This window comes from Rhopilema esculentum, chromosome 21 (assembly GCF_057945365.1).
Source record: "Rhopilema esculentum isolate cy_ngs chromosome 21, ASM5794536v1, whole genome shotgun sequence".
Lineage (NCBI taxonomy): Eukaryota > Metazoa > Cnidaria > Scyphozoa > Rhizostomeae > Rhizostomatidae > Rhopilema > Rhopilema esculentum.
In genome coordinates this window covers 9746683-9767858 of record NC_142835.1, presented here as the reverse complement: position 1 = coordinate 9767858, position 21176 = coordinate 9746683, and the positions used below count along the sequence as shown (strand labels likewise).

The 21176-nt window shown below is 37.5% G+C and overlaps 1 protein-coding gene across 2 annotated transcripts; it reads left to right on the top strand.

Moving 5' to 3' along the window:
* The first annotated feature begins 1748 nt into the window (after positions 1–1748).
* Positions 1749–13396, top strand: LOC135684154 (fibrinogen-like protein A). Of its 2 annotated transcripts, XM_065199577.2 has the most exons (6): positions 1749–1817; positions 4976–5292; positions 5523–5655; positions 8741–9121; positions 9350–9599; positions 9954–13396. In XM_065199577.2, the coding sequence occupies exons 2-6, from the start codon at positions 5002–5004 to the stop codon at positions 9964–9966; spliced, it is 1068 nt and encodes a 355-aa protein (XP_065055649.1). In that variant the 5' UTR covers positions 1749–1817; positions 4976–5001; the 3' UTR covers positions 9967–13396. The 2 variants fall into 2 exon arrangements, with proteins under 2 accessions (XP_065055649.1, XP_065055648.1); XM_065199576.2 differs by lacking the exon at positions 1749–1817 and having other exon boundaries at positions 4825–5292.
* The last annotated feature ends 7780 nt before the right edge of the window (positions 13397–21176 follow it).

The window sequence follows — 21176 nt, the reverse complement described above, 5'->3', positions numbered from 1 at the left end:
TAAAAAATTACCCTGAAATGGTAGTATTTTTTTACAATTACCCTCAAATGCCGGAGCATAAGGACGGAAATCATGTCATTGGTAGCATCGATTTCTTTGTACGCGCCTGGTCCTTCTTTGACAAATTTGACTGTTGTTGACTCGGGTAAGATAAAACCTTGTTCATTGTTTATAATAAATCGCAAGCCAAACTAAGCCGTTGTGTCATTTTCGAAACTGGGCCATTTGATAGCCATTTCGTAAGACCCTCAAATAGACTGGACCCCTGTCAGGTCTTAATGGGAATACCCCCTCTGGACTGAACCCCCATCTCCTGGAAACGACAGTCGCCAAATGACGTATAGAGAACGTTGAATCAGTTTTAGGCCAAACAACAGTGATCCATAAAACTATGATAAAACCAAATACCCATTACTCAAAGGATTATGAAAAGTTAACGGCTTTCCATTGTTATGGAAATGTTTCATTACACCTAACGATCAGCTGAATAAAAAACAGCCATGTTTTCAACACCAGTTGTTCTCAAGCTTTAGACAGGCCTACAATGTCGGACAAGAGTGAGAAGGGCGTATGGAAGAGTTGCAAGCCATTAGTTTTAGGCCGACCGCCTAACAACACTCCACCTTGTTCGCCATCTTTGGTGAGACCTTCCAGGGTACAGAGCTCGCCGCTGTTGCAAAAAGACAGACCATCGCCGATGAAAATTAGTGTGGACTTGGAAGGACAGAGACTTTCCCCACGCAAACCTTCGTTTCTAGAAGCTGTTTTAAATAAATGAGACCAGAGATTGACTGTATCAACATAGACACTGGCAAAGAGATTTTGAATTGGTATTGAAGGTTCAAATTTGCACTTTTGTACGGGAGAAAGCTGGCATTGAATTAGAAAAGACTGAAAATCTAGGACAGCACGCTCAATGGTTATTGACTGTAGATATTCAAGAACATATGATAATTTCTATGTTATTAAAACGTTTTTAGCCAAATTATGTTTAACAGTCGATTTGGTGATGGAGGCCAAAGCATGATGAAGATATGTGAAAAGGACTCACGTTAACGAATATTTTGCTTTTGTTTTAATCATTGCATCCAACAACTTTCATCTTTCACACCTGTATCAGTTGATAAACAAAGACACACATTGGCTGACTGAGAGCCAACGGGCATAGAGAGAAAACCTTCGATATTTGATCTTCGAATGATATTTTCCATACGTAATTTTATAAATAAAAATTCATAGTATAAAGCTTTAGATTTTCAAGAAACCTTCCACTAAGATTATACATTTGAATACATCTTCACCAATGTTGTTTTCCAGAAATTTGGACTTGACGACCTTTCTGATAAGATTGCTATGTAGTGCCATATTAGGGATGTCATTACCTTTTCGACTAAGCGGTCCCCTGTGACATTTATCTATGCATTCGCTTTTTAGTGCATTCAAACTGCGTTTATCAGTCTTCATCAATCGAAATGTTTTCAAACACATGTTCCAAATTTGTGTTGAGTTTCTGCGGGTTTACTGATTCAGGTGTTACAGATACATCATAGGCATATATACTTGGTATCATGCTTTCCAAACAGTTGTTTAAATTATACTTTCGTATTGTGAAAATAAAGAGTCTCAAACACGAGCCCTGCGGAATCCCTATCGGTCAGACTATACCTGTCATATCAAGTATTGAACCTGCTCTGGAAAACAAGATATTCGTGAACTACGTCATCTACTTTGATGTTACCGAATGTTTTTTACCAATGAAGTATGCTTGGTGAATTCTTGATTTGAACGAAAGGATAAACTTCTCCGGCGTTTTTCAGGTAATTATTCTAGTTTTGTACGACAGAGAAGTAAAAGCTTTCTTTCGCAATTCTAGTTCAACTATCGTAATAAGAGTACTTATAGGGTTCTTGTGCTAAACTTAGAAATTTGGGATCGTTTAATGAATTTATCGCGAAGATTTTCGGGACAGAGATCGTGTAAAAATTTGTATGTCATGACCCTCTTGTCAAACCAGAATAGAGACCTTATGGGAAGCCAAGTACAGAGCCAACCATCGTCATACCTCGCTTCCTCGTTAATTCCTTTGCCCTTGTGCGCAATTGGTGGAACTTGGTTAGTTTTATGATGTAGAGAGCATCCCAAACAAATTTGAAATAGACGTGTTACTTTGGGAAAGAACGTTATTCAATTTTTTCAGTGATATATTTTGCAGTGAATAATTCTTAGCTGACGTTTTAAACTCTGAAGAGTGTCAGAAGAAAAGCTCTCTCTTTAGCTCAGGGTTGGTTTGCATTTACTGCTCCTCCCAATCACGGTTCTCTTTAATTTTGATTCTGAGGTATTTGTTTCTTGGATCCTTTTTCTTTCTCGTTATTGAAGAGAAGTTCCGGCGAATTGATATTTATCTTGTCAAGCTTTCGTCCGTCAAAATTGCGAAAAATCGTTTCACCATGGCAGATATTTTTCAGGAGATTTTGTAATCTTTTTTGAACATACATGCTCCAATAAAGAAGAAAGAGCAAGGTCGGAATTTTCTCCCTGATTGATATCTCACTTCAGAATATAGAGGGGAACCTGGGACTGAAAAAATAGCTATTAAAATTCCTGCAATGTGGTTAGCTTATGCAGCGAAGTATGGTAGCAAGAGAAATTAGGAACGCTGTCTGGGATTATTTCAAAATTCTAATAGAGGAAAATACTGGGGATCCAAAGAAAATGTGAAAAACAAATAGAACAGTCTTTGAGAAAGAAGTCAAATCTATACCGTTGAAGTTAACAACAAAGTTCTGACAAAAATGAGATTCTTGCAGCATTAAATCGCCACTTAGTCGCTGTTGGGCTAAGCCTAGAAAAAAATTGAACGGGGACCAGACAATATTTGTTTATAGAACATTACACCAGAAAATGATGAATTGTTGTTTTAAACAGTAGACAAGGCACATATAGTGAACAGGGGCGAAACTGTTAGGGTGGATGGGGGGGGGGGGGGGGGTTGCTGCGGAATATGCCATCTCGGAATACGTTGTTGAGAAAAATCAAGAAACCTTCATCAAACATTCATAAGGAGTTATGCCCTGAAATTCCGAAAGTATTGCAGGCCGTTTTGTTAACTAAAGAAAATTTAAATAGTTGTTACAAGTAACAGTAAGTTTTAAGCTGACAGTTCAAGTGAGAAAAAATAGAATATTTATCAAGGATTTGTAGTTTAGGTAAGAATTGCAAAAATAGTTCAAGCTTCTTCTATTTCAGAACAATATCCATGATTACGAAAACGCGAAAATTGAGCTTTTATTTTAGGTATACTTGTAAAATATTTCCAATAAAAAAGGTTTTCTTTGCATAAGCTTGAGGGATTTTGCTATGGTGAATTCAGAGGTACTTACTTTATGCTTGGGTGTCCAAAAATGTTTAATTTACGGAGCAACCGAATGTTGAAAATCAAACTCAAAAAATGCAACTGGAGCTCTTTTTTGTTGAAACATTGTATTCTGTGTAGCTGTTTCTAAATTCCAGAATTTCCAAGCTGTGTTTTGTTGTTCCACTGTGATCAAATTGAGACTCTACTTCAATCTCTTTTTTAAATTGCTCTCTTTATAGCTAGGAGATTTAGAAAGTGAATACTATTTTCTTTTATAGAAATGAGAGGCCTTACAAATGCTTGCTTTTCGGAAACTAATGTTTATAACCAATACCAGAAAACTAGAGGCATATTTTTTTGGCTTTGAAAAACAGCCTGAGTCTGAAGGCCTAACATACTTAGTGACCCTCTCTCGGGATCCCTGATGACTTCAACCCTTGAGGCAATGTGCCCTAAAATGATGTTCAGGCACGACACGCCCTTCCATCAAGCTTGACACGCCTTTTCGCCGGGCATTGAGTCTTCATACCCCCCTAATGAAAATAGTGAAGATTCGCCCCTGATAGTGAAGGCTATAATTCAGCTAAGGAATGGGAAAGCATCCACCATTGATAAAATCGTGGTAATTTTGGTAAAGGACGCCAGTGAATACATACATTGCTCTGTTACTTATGCAAACCAGGCACCGCGCATCAGTCTAAAAATAGGTGGCTGAAAAGGACGTGACAAAAAATTAGTATTAGTGTCCAAAAATAGGTTCCCAGTCATTAAGAACTGCTGCTACTTAGGTTCCATTGGGGAAAATTTTCCAAAGTTGCGTTACCTATGCCTATATTTGCAAAAAGTCTTGAATGGCGTTTCCTTGACATTTTATAATTGGCAAAAGTTGCCCCTATTTATAAATATGGTACCAAGGATTCTTGAACGACTAATGCATGAACGACTAAAATACAGCACAGACTTCTCATACGAAAGCATAAATAGAAGCTACGTCAATCTTACAATATTTCTAGATCTCAAAAAGGCTTTTGACACAGACGATGATAACATATTGGTAAAGAAATTAGGTAATGATGGAATCAAGGGAAAATCTCGAGTAAAAGACAAACAGATTTGCTCTTTGGATGTTCAGAATTCGATTTCAAGAGAAGTGATTTTTGGAATCCCTCAAAGTTCCTGTCTAGGCCCCTTCCTTTTTATTATCTACATAAATGACCAAGAAAAGTGCTTGAATTTTGTAAGCAAAGCATCTACGTTGACGATGCTAATATAACAATTGATTCTGATGATGTGACGAAACAAGTTGAAGACGGAAAATAAGACCTTTATGAACCGCATAACATTATTCACCATAATGCAACTTTGGCATCGTCTCTGGGCTCTTTTTAAAACTGCAAACAAAGTATATTTCAGAATTGATATCTAGCGGGTTATGACGTAAGAAGAAGAGCATCAATAGTGGGGTAAGATCGTATCATATCATTGCCTCATCAATTATTAAATGTTGAATATATATTAGGGCAACTTTCTGCAATACACCAACAAGGAGTTTCAAGTGATTCTATATCAAGTAGTGAGATCAAATTCAGAATTTCAAAATGAAAGTGGTCTTTACAGCATGCCAAACCCTGTTTGTCTTACTGATGACCAGCAGATGTCTCTGCCTATTAAGACTTCCGTGCAAATTCTACGCTGACTTCAGCATTATCCTGAACAATACTGCTGACACAGGGACAGTCATGAAAACAATTTCTTCAAGGACAGTGCGACAATGCACGCTCAAATGTCTTTCTTGGCCTAAGTGTCTCTCTTTGAATTACAATCGCGGGAGGATGACTTGTGAGCTACTGGAAAGAAGGTTCAACGAGAGCGTTGCATTGTTGACGCACAGGGCGGACCAGGTGTACATGACAACAGGCGATGGGAAAATAAATGTGAGTGCAGTCGTAGTACAGACATTTAAAAGTTTTCTTTTGAAAACAGTTAAGCCACAAAAGTATAGAAAATAGCTACTCTACATGTCAAATTTTCACATGGACATTTCAATTTGACCAAGCATGGCAGATCAAATTTTCTGTTTTTCAATTTCTCAGATTTATATAAATTTATAAGTTTGTTCTATTTTTTCTTAGATAAGCTATGAAAATGAACTTTTTTATCCTAGGACGGACCTGTTTGTGAGATTAAATCTCCTTGCGAAAATGGTGCAAAGTGCAAAGATACATGTGATGAAAAGGGGTACAAGTGCATATGCGCCCCACTTTACTATGGAACACATTGTGACAAATTGAAACAAGGTAACTAGTTATTATATATCTATGAAGTAAAAGCCAAACAAAATATGAACAAAATTCATCTTGGTCATACCAGTCTGATCTTCAGTTTTAAAACCTTAACTTTTGGTTAAATAAAACGTTGTCTTAAAGTTCCAGTAAAAATTAGGGCAAAGTACAACTGCCTTGTATCGAAAATTACGATTATAATGGCAACAAAATAAGCTGAAAATATGGAATCACTTGCTTTCCTTATGTTGCTGTGTTTCATGATGCTTCTTTGAAATCAAATTGATCACATAAACGATGTTCAGAAACGAGATCTTCTCCGGACCGTCAACGCAATATTGCTTGCAAATGGCCTATCAAGCCTTTCTAACGAAGCTCTAGTTCAAGTCATTTTGTATAGAGATGAAAGGTTACCAAATGATATCAACAACGATATTATCAAGGCTACGCTAAAATACATCCACGCATCGTACCATTTTTGACAACCTGCTTTTTATTGGGGTCCGTTACCGAGAAAATTGTGCAAATTCTTTTTTGTAAAATTGTACCTTTTATTTATAAATGGTACCATTTGTTTTCTAAAATTGTTCCGTTTGTTTCATTAAGGGTACCCTCTGTTTTATAAAATGGCACCATTAGTTTTGTAAAATGGTACCTTCTGCTGCGTTAAATGGTACCCCTCTGTTTTGTAAAGTGATATTTTTTCTGGAGTCTGGGAACCAGCACAGCAGTACAAAGCAGTAGCGTGGTGTCTTGGTGTGTGCCCGGCCACAGTAATGGCGGATAAAGAACTTGCAGATGCTGCTCGACTTTTGTCAAGGGTCGCATCGCAGCTTTCTTCAACTCCAACAACAACGGTTTCAAATACCCCGGCAAGTGATGCCAGTGCTTCTCTTCAGTCGGAGCATTGACACCAATTGGATCGACTCTTTGTAAAGACTGTCGAATCCGTTCCCTCGAAATCTCTATACCTTGCGCTGCAAGATAACCGGCAAGGGCCTTTGAATTACAGTTTGGATCGAACTGTTTAATTTCTGCAACTCTAACATCCAATGCCTCATCTGAAATTTGGCTGTGCCCCCTTGCCTTCAAGCCGTAAAATGAATTCGTCTTTCAACTGTCCTTGTGGAAACCTGCAACAGGCTGCTGATTTGCGGGATAGAGACCCCGAATCCAGGCGAGACAAAGCCACAGCTCCGAAATGTCAAAAAATGGTCTACCCTGGTGTCCACTGTAGGTTAATGGCATCTTAGCCATCTTGCTGGCACCTTCTAATTTAATGAATTGGTATAATTTAATGAAGCAAAAGATACCATTTTATGAAACAGAGGGTTCCATTATTCGAAACTAAGTACCATTTGGTGAAACAGAAACTACAATTTCAGAAAACAGATGGTACCATTTTATAAATGCAAGGTACAATTTTATAAAAAAGCAATTGCACAATTTTGACGGTAACCGCACCCCATAGCTTCTGTCCTGCCCCTTTCGTGAATAATTTTTAAGTTCTTTGCAATTCTGATCGAGTTTCGTTATGTTTTACTTGTGTCTGAAGTCTGTGCCAAAATCGAAATAGATGATACATAACACAACTAAGTGCTCTGCCTGCAGAACCCAACATCTTAATCCTCAGCCTACATAATTCTGCCTCTATTTTGGGACAGACTTGTAGTTAACTGTTAATGGCCACAGGGTTGCGATGCACTTCCATGCTCCCTGTGGTATGGTTTTGTATATTCTGTTCATGTGTTCATTGTCAATTGTTATACGCCATAAACGCAAAAGTAAAAATAGTTGATGCAAGAATTTATTCAACATTAAGTTTTCTTGTGTGTATCACGAACTAATTAAGTATTACTAAATATACCTCACAGGGCTAGTTGCTTGGATTATTTAAAAACACGCCCCTTGTTAAATTGAGTGAAGCGCTAAATTTACAATGTCAATAGGTTAAACGAAACTTCGATTGAAGAGAGCTCTGCATGCAGGCCCCTAACAACTGGATCCTCAGCCTGCATCATTCTGCCTCTATTTTGGGACAGGCTTGTAGTTAAATGTTAATGGCTACAGGGTTGTGATGCACTTCCATGCTTCCCGTGGTATCGTTTTGTAAATTGTTTTTATTGTGAATTGTTATGAGCATAAATAAAAAAATAAGAAAAATTGACCACTTTTATGCGGGGTTATCGTCTGGATAAAGAGCTTGAACGGCCATTATGGATAAGCATTGAGGAATTTCTGCATCAACCAGGAATAATACCCTAGAACAATCTTTGCTCTTATCAGAAATAAGAAAATACGGAGGAACTGCGTAAAATTTCCCGCATCCGCCTGCACCCGCCTGCACCCGCCTGCACCCGCCTGCACCCGCCTGCACCCGCCTGCACCCGCCTGCACCCGCTTGCACCCGCCTGCACCCGCCTGCACCCGCCTGCACCCACTTGCACCCGCCTGCACCCGCCTGCACCCGCCTGCACCCGCCTGCACCCGCCTGCACCCACCTGCACCCGCCTGCACCCGCCTGCACCCGCCTGCACCCGCCTGCACCCGCCTGCACCCGCCTGCACCCGCCTGCACCCGCCTTTGATGGCGCCCTTTATGAAAATCACTGTTAAGGGAAGAGTCTGGTTGCACATTAAGATACCTCTATGCTGAAGTGATGCTAATTTGACCATCTTCGCGAACAACGCATAAAAGCTCCGTGTATATTCGTATTCCCACCACTATTCCAAATAACATGGTGGCTTCAGCTTTTTTCTCTTTTAGATCGGACACGAAGATCGATTCATTTCCACTGAATTAGACTGAAAGTTCTGTCATTGCATCCGATAACCTTTCATATACTTCTTTGATCTCTATATCAGCTACGTAGATCACAGTATCGCCTGTGTATTTTATAATGACGGTTTCTCTGGTGGAATAATAAAAAATTGGCAGAAAAATTCTGCACTCAATTCCAATCAGGGTTTAGATGTTTATGACTTTCTTAGCGATTAACGAGCACTCATTAATATCTATGCATCAATATTAATAGCAAACGGCATCAAGACCGGCTCTAGTGTGTCATCGATGAAACTTACTAACTACATTTCCTTGCTAGATTGTGGAGACGTGAAAAAGTCTGGACAAACAGTAAGCGGAGTCTACGAAATTAAACCGGATCACAATTGGAAGGTCAACGTCTTTTGTGACTTTGTATATGGGAGTCAAGACTGGATCGTCTTTCAAAGAAGAATAGATGTCAGTGTCGATTTTTATCGAAACTGGGCGTCATACAAAAATGGATTTGGGGATACGAGTGGAAATTTTTGGATTGGACTTGATACGTTGCACAGACTGGCTGCTCCAGGAAGAGGGGCTATTCTACGGGTCGACATGAAACACCGCAACAGCCCAACAACTCAGTATTATGCAGAGTATTCTTCATTTGAAGTTGGTGACGAAGCATCTGCTTACAAACTGCTTTCACGTGGATACTCAGGTAAATTATCAAAATCTCTTTAATTTAGACTTATATATATATCCATTCATTCATACTCATTAATTCCTTTATCAATAACATGCTAAAGAACTCATTATTCAATTTTTTGCTACTTTGGTTCATTCCGCGGCAGAAATTTCTCTATTTGTAAATCAAAATCATTTAAGAGCAGTGAGAAATTAGAACACAACGAGTCTGTTCTTGGTAAATGATATTTCTTTTCTATAGGTAATGCTGGTGATTCCATGGCGCTTCACGATGGCATGAAATTCACAACATACGATCAAGACAACGATAACAATGCTAAGAATTGTGCAATTGTCTGGAAAGGAGCCTGGTGGCACAATTCATGTCACCGTGTAAATTTAAATGGACTTTTCCCAACAACAAGCACAACAAGTGCGACGTACATGGGTTGGCATGGAATTGGAAGTACAGGCAACGTAATATTTTCAGAAATGAAGCTGAAATATCACAGGTAAAACCCAGGAGATTGTTAATATACATTTGGTTTTTTGTTCTACTTAATTGAAATTCATAGGATAGAATGCATATGATAATAAATGAACAATAAATGAATTAAATGATAGAGCTTACAGCTGGTAAGAAGGCGGCCTACATGATATGAATCTTGCTAAAAACAGATTTAAAAGATTAAACTTTGTTTACAAATGGTCTGGTAGTTGATCGAGGCAAATATATTTGAAGATTTAGATTTTTCTTACTCTTGATGATAGATACAACCATATTATTCTAATTTCGTTTATCTGTTATCTTATTCTAAAATTCCTCTATATCTCTGGATTGAATATTTTCCGTCCTCTTGTTGCAGGGGATCTCGATAAGACAAAGGAATCCATAAATTTGAGGAGGTGCGGTGATTTTTTGGTTGATGACAAGAGGATTTTTAGATAAACGTTAACGAAAATCGTTTTGAAGATGATTATGCATCTTCTAGTGTGAATTTGTTGTTGCTGTTGCCAGCAGCAAAGGTGGTGTAAAAAATTTCTAAACACATTTATTTAGACAAAATGATGCGAATGTAGATATGATAAAATGTCGCTTGACACCCGGCAGGCTCAGTCAGTTGGTCCAATGAATATGATGTGTGTTCCTGAAAGTAGAAACTGGACCCTAGTTTCGGATTCTGGTTTGCGTAGAATGTATCATTTTCTCTGACTTTCCAAAATTTCTGTAACCCTTTGCACTGGGAATTTTCAAGCTTGATCGAGTATTTTTGAAACCAATTCATGTACTTTTTAAAATTATGTCATTCTACTTTTTAAAATTATGTCAAATTAAAGAGCAGAATTCACTAAATTTTGATTTTAACAATAATTCCTTGTGGTTCTTGATATGTCATCAAAATTAGACACCTGTATACCTTCAACATATTGCTTACTTCACAACAATTTTTTCAAAGTTTTTTACAAAGAAGTTGAAAAGTTGTGTCAAAGTCAAAATAATACCCTGCAACGAGTACAAACTAGAAAAGACTTCAACAAAGACCTAATTTTTTATCTAGGTTTAGAACAATAAAAATAACTAGATGCTACTGCAAAATTTATGGTACTTCAATAGCCAATGATTTATCAAGAAAATAACTGTAACATCATATCTATAGATTCCTACCTTTTTTGTGGTTCCTCTGACTGAGTAAAACGGCATCCCAATTTTCAAAATTCTTTGTCCGAGAATTCTAGCTTTCAGACCAGCCTTGCTCAGAGTTTTTCGGAACTCACATGATGTACGTTTGACCAACTGATTGAGCCCTCCGGTCCTTGACATGGCTCTGACAACTAGGTATTTCTTTAATTCAATGCTCTGATTTTGTCTGCACGTCTGTTTGTGTTGTATCTCTGCAACCCCCTTCAAATGGCGCTTGCTTCCAATGCAAGTAGACAAGCGCCTTTGGCACTTTTAAGTGGATAACATAACCACTTCACCCATGTTTCAATAAGGAAAGACCCAAAAAAGAAATGTTTTATCCTATTTAAGTTAATGCTAATAGAAATTGAGCATCTGCTAATCTCAAGTCGACTATTAGTGTCCTTATGGTGATTTATCGGTCATGGATATACAAAATATGCGTACAGTCTCCACAAACAACATTCTAAACAACTATAACAGGGCCTCCGACGAAGGGGGGCCGGGGGAGCCTTGGCCCCCTCGCATTTTTGCAAAACAATAGAGTTTTTTTCAAAATCTTTTGTTATGGGTGTTAAATTTTCCCTTGGCCTCCCCACTTTTCAACCTTTGTCGGAGCCCATGTATAGAGTACACGAATATTTTGTGCCAGCTGGCGCAAAGATACGTTGCTGTTCCCCTTTCGGCTGTTTTTGTTGTAGCTTGTAAAAACCTGCATCGTAACATAACTTTGATTTGTGTAGTGGGAGGAATATCCTTTGGTTTGCATGCATTTTGTTTTAAATAATGATTCTTCGTCTATTTATCAATCAATAATAAAAAATTAAACTTTATTAGCATATATAATTTGCCATTAGATAAGCTATCAATTGTTCTGGATTAAGAAAAAGTTTGGTCAGGTGCTATTACACAAAAACCTATCTAGCTATGGAATAAGTCTCGTCAATTCATCTGGGCTTTTTTCAAGATTGGGCCTAATGCTGCCGCACCGCACCAGTAGTACATCTTTTAATCCGATCCTGCGTATCAAAAATTAGTTTTCTAATTTTACAAAGTCTATCCAGAAGAGAAGCAGCCGAGAATATTCATTTAAGGAATGACGTCACAAGAGAGGCTAAAAGACACCTCAGAGCTGCTGTTAAGACTACACATTTTCTGTCAAGAATAAGTCGAGGAAAAAATTAAAGCACGATGCAATGAAACGATAAATCTGTGTGTATTTTTGCAGAAAATCAGCCGCGCACTACACTTGCAGGTATTCGAAAGTAGTTCCAAGAAAATAGGAGAAGACACTGATGTAATGGATATTATCAGTGTAGCATGCAGGCACGAAGTCAAGGTGGAGGGCATTAACCGCCCAACTTGCCCCTCTGTGCCCGTCCAAAAATTTTAGGTTGAACAAATGTTATTGTCTAAATCCTTAGGTGCCTCCCCGCATGACTGTCAACAAACAGTCGGTCACAAATATATATCTATGGTCACACAGTAAGTCTGTGCATTCTTGGTTAAAACAAATATCGACTATGCACCAGTCCTCGCGGTGTTCTATCGAGGCGCTCTAGCTCAATCGAGGCAATTGTTGTTGTTGCTGCTGTTGCTTGTAAGCCATTGTATTAATTTAATAACTTTTAACTCTTAAGTTGTAAATGCTCTAATTTGTCAGGGATAGCCTGGCATAACGAGCTTTATTTAGCTTTATTATTGTATTTATATGATAATAATAATGAATGATGATGATGATGATGATATGCTAAAGCCCGCGTTGCATGCTCGTTTCATCGCAGAGCAAGGTAGATGCTCGATGCACCCCCAATGAAGACGCCAAGCTGCAAAACGAGATTTTAAAGAGACAACCTTGATGTCACTGCAGTGCAGTTTGATGACTTTTCAAATGTTTAAAGGTTCCAAACCCAGGGGCGTCACTTGAGGGGGGTATGGGTTCACCTCCCTAGCCACGAATAGAGAACAGTCTCGCAGGAAAAAACTGATTTTTGCAGGGGCAAATGTTTTCTTCCTAAGGCTCTGCTTTGTTGTTTTTCTTACAACTGTAACAAGAAAGAAGGTAATGCTTGAATTTGTCTGTTTCAAAGGTAAAGTGATACCAACTACAATCGACACGAAATAGGAGTTGCCAACGGTTAGCTTGGGCTGGATGGAATAAATTTCTAAATAGATTCAGATTTCCTTTAACTGAGGAATAAAATGTTTCACCCTTGATAAAGAGTATATTGTGTAAATTCCTGTAGGTTTTCTAGCTTGTGTTGCCAGATGAAAACTGTGTCATTCACAAATCTTTTCCAAAACATTGGAATAGGCCCAATCGAAGTATTGCTCAAGATTTCTTGTTCTATTGTTGTCATGAATATGCTGGCATAATTTGGGGCAAAGAGCCCCATCGCACTGCCTTAAGGGAGGTTTATAAAAATTACCTCCCCTAGATAGCAAAAAACGTCCTCGTTTTTGAGATGAAACATTGTTTAAAGTTACATTTTACAGTAGCTCCTAAGTTTGTTCTTAATTTGTTCTCAACTTTTGACCATTTTGTTTTTGACCAGTTGGTTTTTTGCAAGAACAGAATTCCAAATCGGTCAAATCAACCGTCACACTTAGTCCCCCGAGGTTTCTTGACGGATTTCGTGAAATTAGAAAATCAAACTATGGGAGAACTATGTTTGTGATAAATTTCTGATCTGTAGAGTTTTGGATAAATTTAGGCACATATCTCTAAAAAAGAACTTTTTCATTATCAAAAAAAATCTGCGACCCAGGATATGCAAAAATATTCAAAAATGATCAATTTTCAGAAAATTTTTTTTTTACTCGATGCAACCTAAAATGCCTTAATTTACGTTCGCAACACCATTTGTGGAGTTTCTGATAAATTTCAGGACCGTATCTTTTGAAAAATAACTGAGTCATTTTTCAAAAAGTCTGTGACATCGGATATGTAAAAAAATTGAAAAAATGGCCAAATTTCAGAAAAAACTGTTGTGGCTCGGAACAACCTTAAATGTTTGATTTTACGTTTGCAACACTATTTGTGGAATTTCTGATAAGTTTCAGGCCCGTATCACTAAAAAAAGAAATTAGTCATTTTCCATAAAAATCTGTGACCCTGGATATGTAAAAAATTCAAAAAATGGTCAATTATCAGACAAAGTCTTTTTTGCTCGAAACAACCAAAAATGCCTTAATTTACGTACGCAACACCATCCGTGGAGTTCCTGATAAATTTCAGGCCCATATCTTTTAAAATAGAACCGGGTCATTTTCCAAACAATCTGTGACCCTGGATATGCAAAAAATTCAAAAAATGGTCAATTATCAGACAAAGTCTTTTTTGCTCGAAACAACCTAAAATGCCTTAATTTACGTTCGCAACACCATTTGTGGAGTTTCTGATAAATTTCAGGCCCATATCTCTTATCTCCAGTAGAGGCTGTGAAGCTCCCGGGGGCTTATTTGCAAAAAATGAATTTTTGGGTGGGGGCTTATTCGAGGGGAGCTTATTCGAGGGGGGAGGGCTTATTTCAAAGATATTTTTTTCCTCAAAGGTCGACATAAAAATGACATGATTTTTCAAACAACACTTATAAAGAACTAGCAAATATTATAATTTTGTATCATCACAAAAGGCGCTTTTTGCTTTTTGATCTCCAGTCAAAGGAAGTAATACTGTATAGCTATTGTCCTGTGGGGGTTTTCTTGAAATAAGATATTATCCTGCAATCATGCTTCCCTCGAACAAGCCCCAATGGGGGCTTAATCAAGGGGAGGGGCTTATTTGCAAAAACATTTTTTAGCTGGGGGCTTATTCGAGGGGGTCTTATTCGAGCGTGGGGGCTTATTTGAGGATTTACAGTATATGACGAGAAGCTTCGTCCATTGTTATCCATTTTTGACAATCTTGATGACTATTTGTAAATTTGTCTTGTTTATTATTTGGTAATATTGCTAGCATGAATTTCACTCAAATCTTGCAACACTCAGTAAGTTTATCTCCTGCTGTAACAAACTAAAGGAATATATTAAGGTCCTCTGTTTTTCAAGAAATCGAACCATTCTTTTAGAAATCATAATAACAATTCCTGGTTTGGTTTACACGTTTACTTTTCTTACTTGCCTTGGAATCATGATGAAATAATATATTTTGTTAAAATTAAATCTTGCAATTGAGAATCTTAACAAAAAGCAAAAATGGGCGTTGCCCATTTTTGGATGAAAGTCAATGGCGTTGTCAGAAAAATATGTGACCACGCCCATATAGGAATACACTCAAATTTTTGTCTAGACCCACCACTGTTACAGACACAATTATGTCGTCATTCTAACATGAAAAGATGCGCAACATGTTTCATTTCCCTGTAGATTTTCCAACCTACTTCGAACTGTTCATTGATAATCTAGTGCTCAGTTCAATTTAGTTCATATATAATTCAAATTCTCCAGATACAATTCAAAATTCTACAGCACATACAAATAATTGAACTACATTGATTGAATACATAATTTTACAAAATAAAAACTTAATACAATGTGACAAAAGGCTAAATACAATAGACATACAAAGAGGAGCTAAATAATAAATTGCATGTGGGCAATTATTTAAAGCAGGAGCTCTCTCAAAAGTAAACTAATCGAAAAGAGAGCCCCCCCCCCCTGTTCTAATATATAGCCAGGTTAATTTCATTCGAGTTTAAGTACATAAGTTGCAAAGTAGTACAAATTTAGATTGATCGGTCGACTATGCTCAAAAAATAACTTTTCAGTTTTGTTTTGAACAATGATTTTGATGAGGCATTTTTTTAGTTCCACAGGTAATGTATTCCAAAGTTTAGCACCAACATATCTAATAGACCATATTGAAGACTATTTTTTTGAAACATATATAGTCACCTTTACTGGCCTGTCTTGTGGAATACTGATGAACAGATGAATTAGGTAGGAAAAAGTCATGAAAGCAAGTATGTGAAGTTTTATTAACAGAATCAAAAACAAAGGTTAATATTCGAAGCTTAAAAACCTCAGAAAGTTTCAAAAGTTAAGATCATTGAAGATTGGAAGACAATGAGACGTGCGAGACTGAAATGAGATGACTCTGACAGCTTTCTTCTGTATATTGAAAATTGGATCAATGTATGATGCATATGTTTGACCCCAAACAATCAGACCATATTGTAGGAAGGACAGTGCTCTATGCCCATACTTTGAATACATGCAAGAGTTATGGAAACGAAGGAACTATCGAAACGAATTTTTTGAAGAATTGAAAGTTGATTTAGCTGGCGTTATCAGAAAGGTGGCAAAGTTTCTAGGGAAGAAATCCCAGATGACCAAGTAAACATTTTCATTGATCACTTGAGCTTCAAGAAAAGGAAAGAAAATAAGTCTGTGAATCATCATAGAATAATGTGCAGCATAAAATATAAATCGAAACGCTTAAGATAGAATGAGGAAAGTTATTTCAACACAAAGTGAATGCCTACCCCCAGCCTTATGTATTGCACTCACTGCTTATAAGAAAATTGCTATAAGAAATGAGCAATGGACATTAAAACAGAAATAAGAAACCTAAGAACTCGAAGCTTCACTACAAGCACAGGAAAATCAATTGGACTTTATGATATTGTCAAGCTGTTTTGAAGTAAGATGGACTCGGTATACATCTTCAACTTCAAGACATCAGCTCATGGTAGTTTGCATTTATGACGTACTTCAAAAAAGACACTGAGCATAAAGACCAAGGTTTTTTGGAAATCTGCGAGATTATGATTTCCTGCCCATAATGTATTTCGGGATTCATAGGATATCTTTCAGTAGATTTCAGAAAAAGTTTCAAACCAATTCAGCAAAGGTTTTTGATATTGGAGAAGCATTGACAAGATTCTACTCAAGGCTACCTCAGCTCTGTGGTTGCTGGGAGGAACATTTAATTGGGAATGTTAAATAGCAGGGACTTTAGCCCTCTCCCATTTTTAAGCATTTGAAACGATTCCAAGAAAATGACTGCAAGAAATATTCTGAAATGTATTTCAAGTTAATCTAAAAGGCCCTAAAGGGCACGGCCGTGAAGATTTTTCTAGCAAATGGCTACGCCTTCATCTTTTTTCACAAACTACTCGGTGGCACTGCTGGCAACCAAGTCAGGAAATGATCTATATACCATTGTACCCACAATCATCCGCAAAAATTGTGAAACTGCTTTTCTTTACCACCTCACAATAATGCCAACGTCTGTCTGTTTTACCAAAACAAAACCTACGAAATGATTTCGGAAACCATCCGAAATTTAGGATTTAGGCTTAAGAGAGACTAATTTGTTGCTTAACTCTTCCACCGTCTCCTTCCCTCCACCGCCCTCTCCAAGCAATGCTGTTTGTCAAGATTTGGTGAAATAGGTGCGAATCGTGTGTGCAAAGATCGTATACAGTAACAAGATCTCAATAGCATCGCTAGAAGGGGGATAAAATACAATTCTGGTAGATTAATGTTGATAAATTTGTTCTGATTTCATGACTTCCTGAAACAGCCCTTTTATCTTTTCTGGAATCCTTTATTAGGGTGCCCCTTAAAACAGATCTTTAACCCTTGTAGAATCTCTCTTAGGGTGCCCCTTTAAACAGGTGACTCTCACTTTTATAACGTTTCCTACATCCTTGGACCAAGTTACATGTTTAAAAATAAATGCTAAATGTTACAGTTTTAGAAAGAGTTTATCAAGTTACAAATTTGATTTTCAAATAAAATGCAATCTTATCATCTCCTTTGATGTTGTTGCCAGTTCACACAACAATCACTAGAACCCTTACTGAAGACCCTGAGGATTTCAATCTCGGTGTCATTAGCATGAACAATTCAAGGTTGTCTTGGCCCGGGGAGAACCATAATCTTTAACATCAAACCTGTGCAATAGCAAGCCTCAGAAATAGACTGACTGTCCCTATAAAGCCTTGAGCACATTACAAGGTTTAGATTTGCTATGTGCACAAGTGAAACACAGAGCTTTGATGTTTGCTTGCATTTGGTCAATTTTGCTTTGATTCGTGGCCATTATGGTAGCCATAGCCATTAGTAGTTAAACAACGCCAAGATTTTCCCAAATAACTTTATTTCTCTTCCTATCCTATTTATCCTAGTGTTCAAAATGTAATTGTAAATACGGACGTTACCATAATTTTGTAGGAGCCTGAAATGTGTAGCACCACAATCCAACAATTAACTAACACCCCTAAAATACGTCTCTAAATTACGTCCCTAGTAGCCGGTCTCGAAAATGAATCCACAAAAATCTTGAGACATAGACGATTTGTTGTGCAGTGCATATCATGGAAAATTTTGAAAGCCAGTAGGCCCTTGAACAAATGCTGGTTTGTCTCCCCAACAAATAAGTTGTGTTAAATATCCGTAAAGGGCCTCTGACTACGTTCTGGGGGTCTATAGATACAGGAACCATTTCAAAAGTGGAAGGGGCACATGAAGGTTAGAAAGAGGCATCTAAATGAGCTCCAAATAGATAGTTTGTCATTCCATCTGCCCCCTGTCCCCAGCTCCTATGTTAGAAGATAGAGCTAGGGGTCTATTTTAAAGTTAGGAGTCTTTGTCTTTGTTAGGGGTTTTCGAACAAATGAAAGATGTGCCGCCCGGTCATTTATTGCCTCCGGGCATCTTTCAGTTTATCTTTAGGAGGCCATTGTATACTGCAGTTCTTGCAAGTTTTCTGGGGGCCACCGGGAAAATTTTCTGATTATTAGTCAATTAAGAGGACCCTCATGAAAAGCACTTTCGAGTGATCGAGGCTTCCTCTTTAGATTTCTCTATTATTATTATATTATTATTATTGTAGACTTGATGGGAGAGCAGTTCTTATTTTCCTACCTAAGAACGGCATTTTTCGAAAAGGGGTCCATGCAAGTCCGACACCTTTTTCTTAAAACTCGATTTACCAAATTATTGTTTCACAAAAGCCAACACAATGTATTGTAAACAATATTCTAATTGACAGAACTAGCTAAAATAAAAGTCTTTTTACATAGAATGTAACATGTAATTCCAGCATCCATGTTTATGGTATTAAAACAAGGAGCTTTGCTGGTTCGAGAGCTATCTGTTTGGTAGAACGCAAATTGTATCATATGATGGAGACTTGTCAGAAAGTCAAGCTATTTCCTGTGGAGTACCGCAGGGATCCATATTGGGTCCATTGCTTTTTACCTTACTAATAAACGATATCGATGAAAATTTAAGCCAATGTGAAATGACCCTCTATGCTGATAATTCTGTTTTGTACGTTGCTGGTAAAAATTGTGATATTATCGAAGAAAAGTTAAACAGTGATCTAAAACAGATTGCTTACTGGCTTCAGCAAAATAATCTCGTTATTAATCTTAAAAAGACCAAGACCGAGTGCGTCCTTTATGGTACACACCAGAGAACTTCGAAATCAAAACCTATGGAGATCAAGATCAATAACACAAAGATCACAGAATCTAAAGAATACGAATATCTAGGAGTAAAGATGGACAAGAACCTGACATTTTCTGATCATTTCGAAAAAACAATAAAAAAAGTCTCATCTAGAGTAAAGTTATTGTCGCGTATACGGCATAATATAAGTCCTTACACAGCAGAAACAATTTACAAGGTAACAATTTTACCGATTCTGCTTTATTGTAACAATTTGTTCCTTCACATGGCACCATAAAAAAGATGGTGTATGAGAACATTCAGAGACGGGCACTGAAAGTAATAAATGGCAACAGGGACAGTGTACAGCTGGAGAAGTTTTCAAAAGTTTGAATAGCGTATCGCCACACGCCTTTCGAAACTACTTCACTAGAGTAAAACACAGGCAGTGTACTCGTGCCAATGCAAAAAATATTGTTTTGCCCAAAGTACAATCAGAAGCAGGCAAGAAGGCCTTTTACTTTCAAGGAGCGAAGATTTTTAATAAACTAACAGACTAAATGAAGTATAAAAGTTCAATTCTCAGATTTAAGACTTTTTGTAAAAATTTTAACTTCGACTTTTAAGATTTCATTTTCATCATGTATTTAATTTTTATTTCGGTAATCCATGTATATTTTAGACAGGTCCTTTATCGATAGCAGCTCGTTGTTGCTAACCAAAGTTAACCTGTATAAATATGATATTATTATTATATTATTATGTGTATAATAACAACGGACCTTCCGACCCTATAGGTCTGTAGATCGGGACAACAAGCACAGGATATAGTAACTACCCGACTAGAAAACAGCTTTCGAACTTTGGTGCTTCTAGTTCGTTGAAAATTGCACTTTTTCAAGCAATTTTTACTACATCAATGCTCCTAATCGCACTGAGAACTCTTCTACTTTTTGCGAACAGACTGTCCAGCAAATAAATAACTGGTACAATTTTGCCGTGGTCTTTAAAATACAATGTTTTTGTGTTACTGAACAAGCCAGGTTAACAGCATAATTAGTCAACTGATCCAGCTTCCCATCTTGGAATGACTTGGAGTTCCTTTTTGCATGGAAAAAAGGTCTGGAGCTCATCGTGGATTGCAGTTGATGCTTTTCCAAAAAACTGTGGGGAAATTTGACACAAGGAAAAGGTACAATTTTAACAAGAGGGGGTCTTGTTTTTTGGATATAGTTCCATACTGGATTAGTCGGGGCCCAGGATAAAAACGACCGTGCTGTTTGTCGATGCTCATAGGGCAAGCATTGACAAGCGGGCTAATGATGGGCAACCTGTTGTTTCATATTCCCTTGCCAAGCACAAATTTCTGAAATCGAATGGAAAATCTTGGAAATTGCTGAAATGAGGTAGAAAGGGGTAGGAGACGATCTAACAGACAACAAACACAAGTTATGGTACAGCGGTGACGATAAGAAACATCTGCAAAATGTGGGGTTCCTGGTGGACCGCGAAAGAATTGCCTGTAAACCGACAAATGTAGCAAAATAAATGTAACAAAAAGATACATTGAGACTGGAATGCTAAAATCGGACATAACGACACTGAGAACTGGAAGGGCACTACTGGCGATTATCTACCTCCGTTTTGCTGTCAACACCGACTTGATTGCTCAGAATGCGAAAGAACTTGAAGATAAAACATCCAGGCTCGACACAGCAGCAGGCAGATTTCGAATGGAGATATGTACTGAGTAGAGCAAAGTTATGGTTGAAAAACATCACTGAAAAGGTCTCAATCAAGGTGAAAGATGATATCTAAGACCAAATCAAAGAATTTAAATACTTAGGGGTGACAATCACAGAGAACAGCGGTTTCATTTTAAGTTCTCTCAATGATGTTTTAGCTTGAAAAAGTTTATAGATTGCTAAATTTCAATGTGTAGCCAGATACTAATCTACACAAATGAAAAAGTGACACATACAAGAACAAATCTAGCAGGCTGAAT

Bases quoted from the DNA above. Each gene is read 5' to 3' on its own strand.
- LOC135684154 (XM_065199576.2), top strand. From the start codon at position 4,957: ATGAAAGTGGTCTTTACAGCATGCCAAACCCTGTTTGTCTTACTGATG. The intron at 5,293-5,522 runs GTGAGTGCAGTC...TTTTTATCCTAG, and splicing joins CAGGCGATGGGAAAATAAAT to GACGGACCTGTTTGTGAGAT. The intron at 5,656-8,740 runs GTAACTAGTTAT...TTTCCTTGCTAG, and splicing joins TTGTGACAAATTGAAACAAG to ATTGTGGAGACGTGAAAAAG.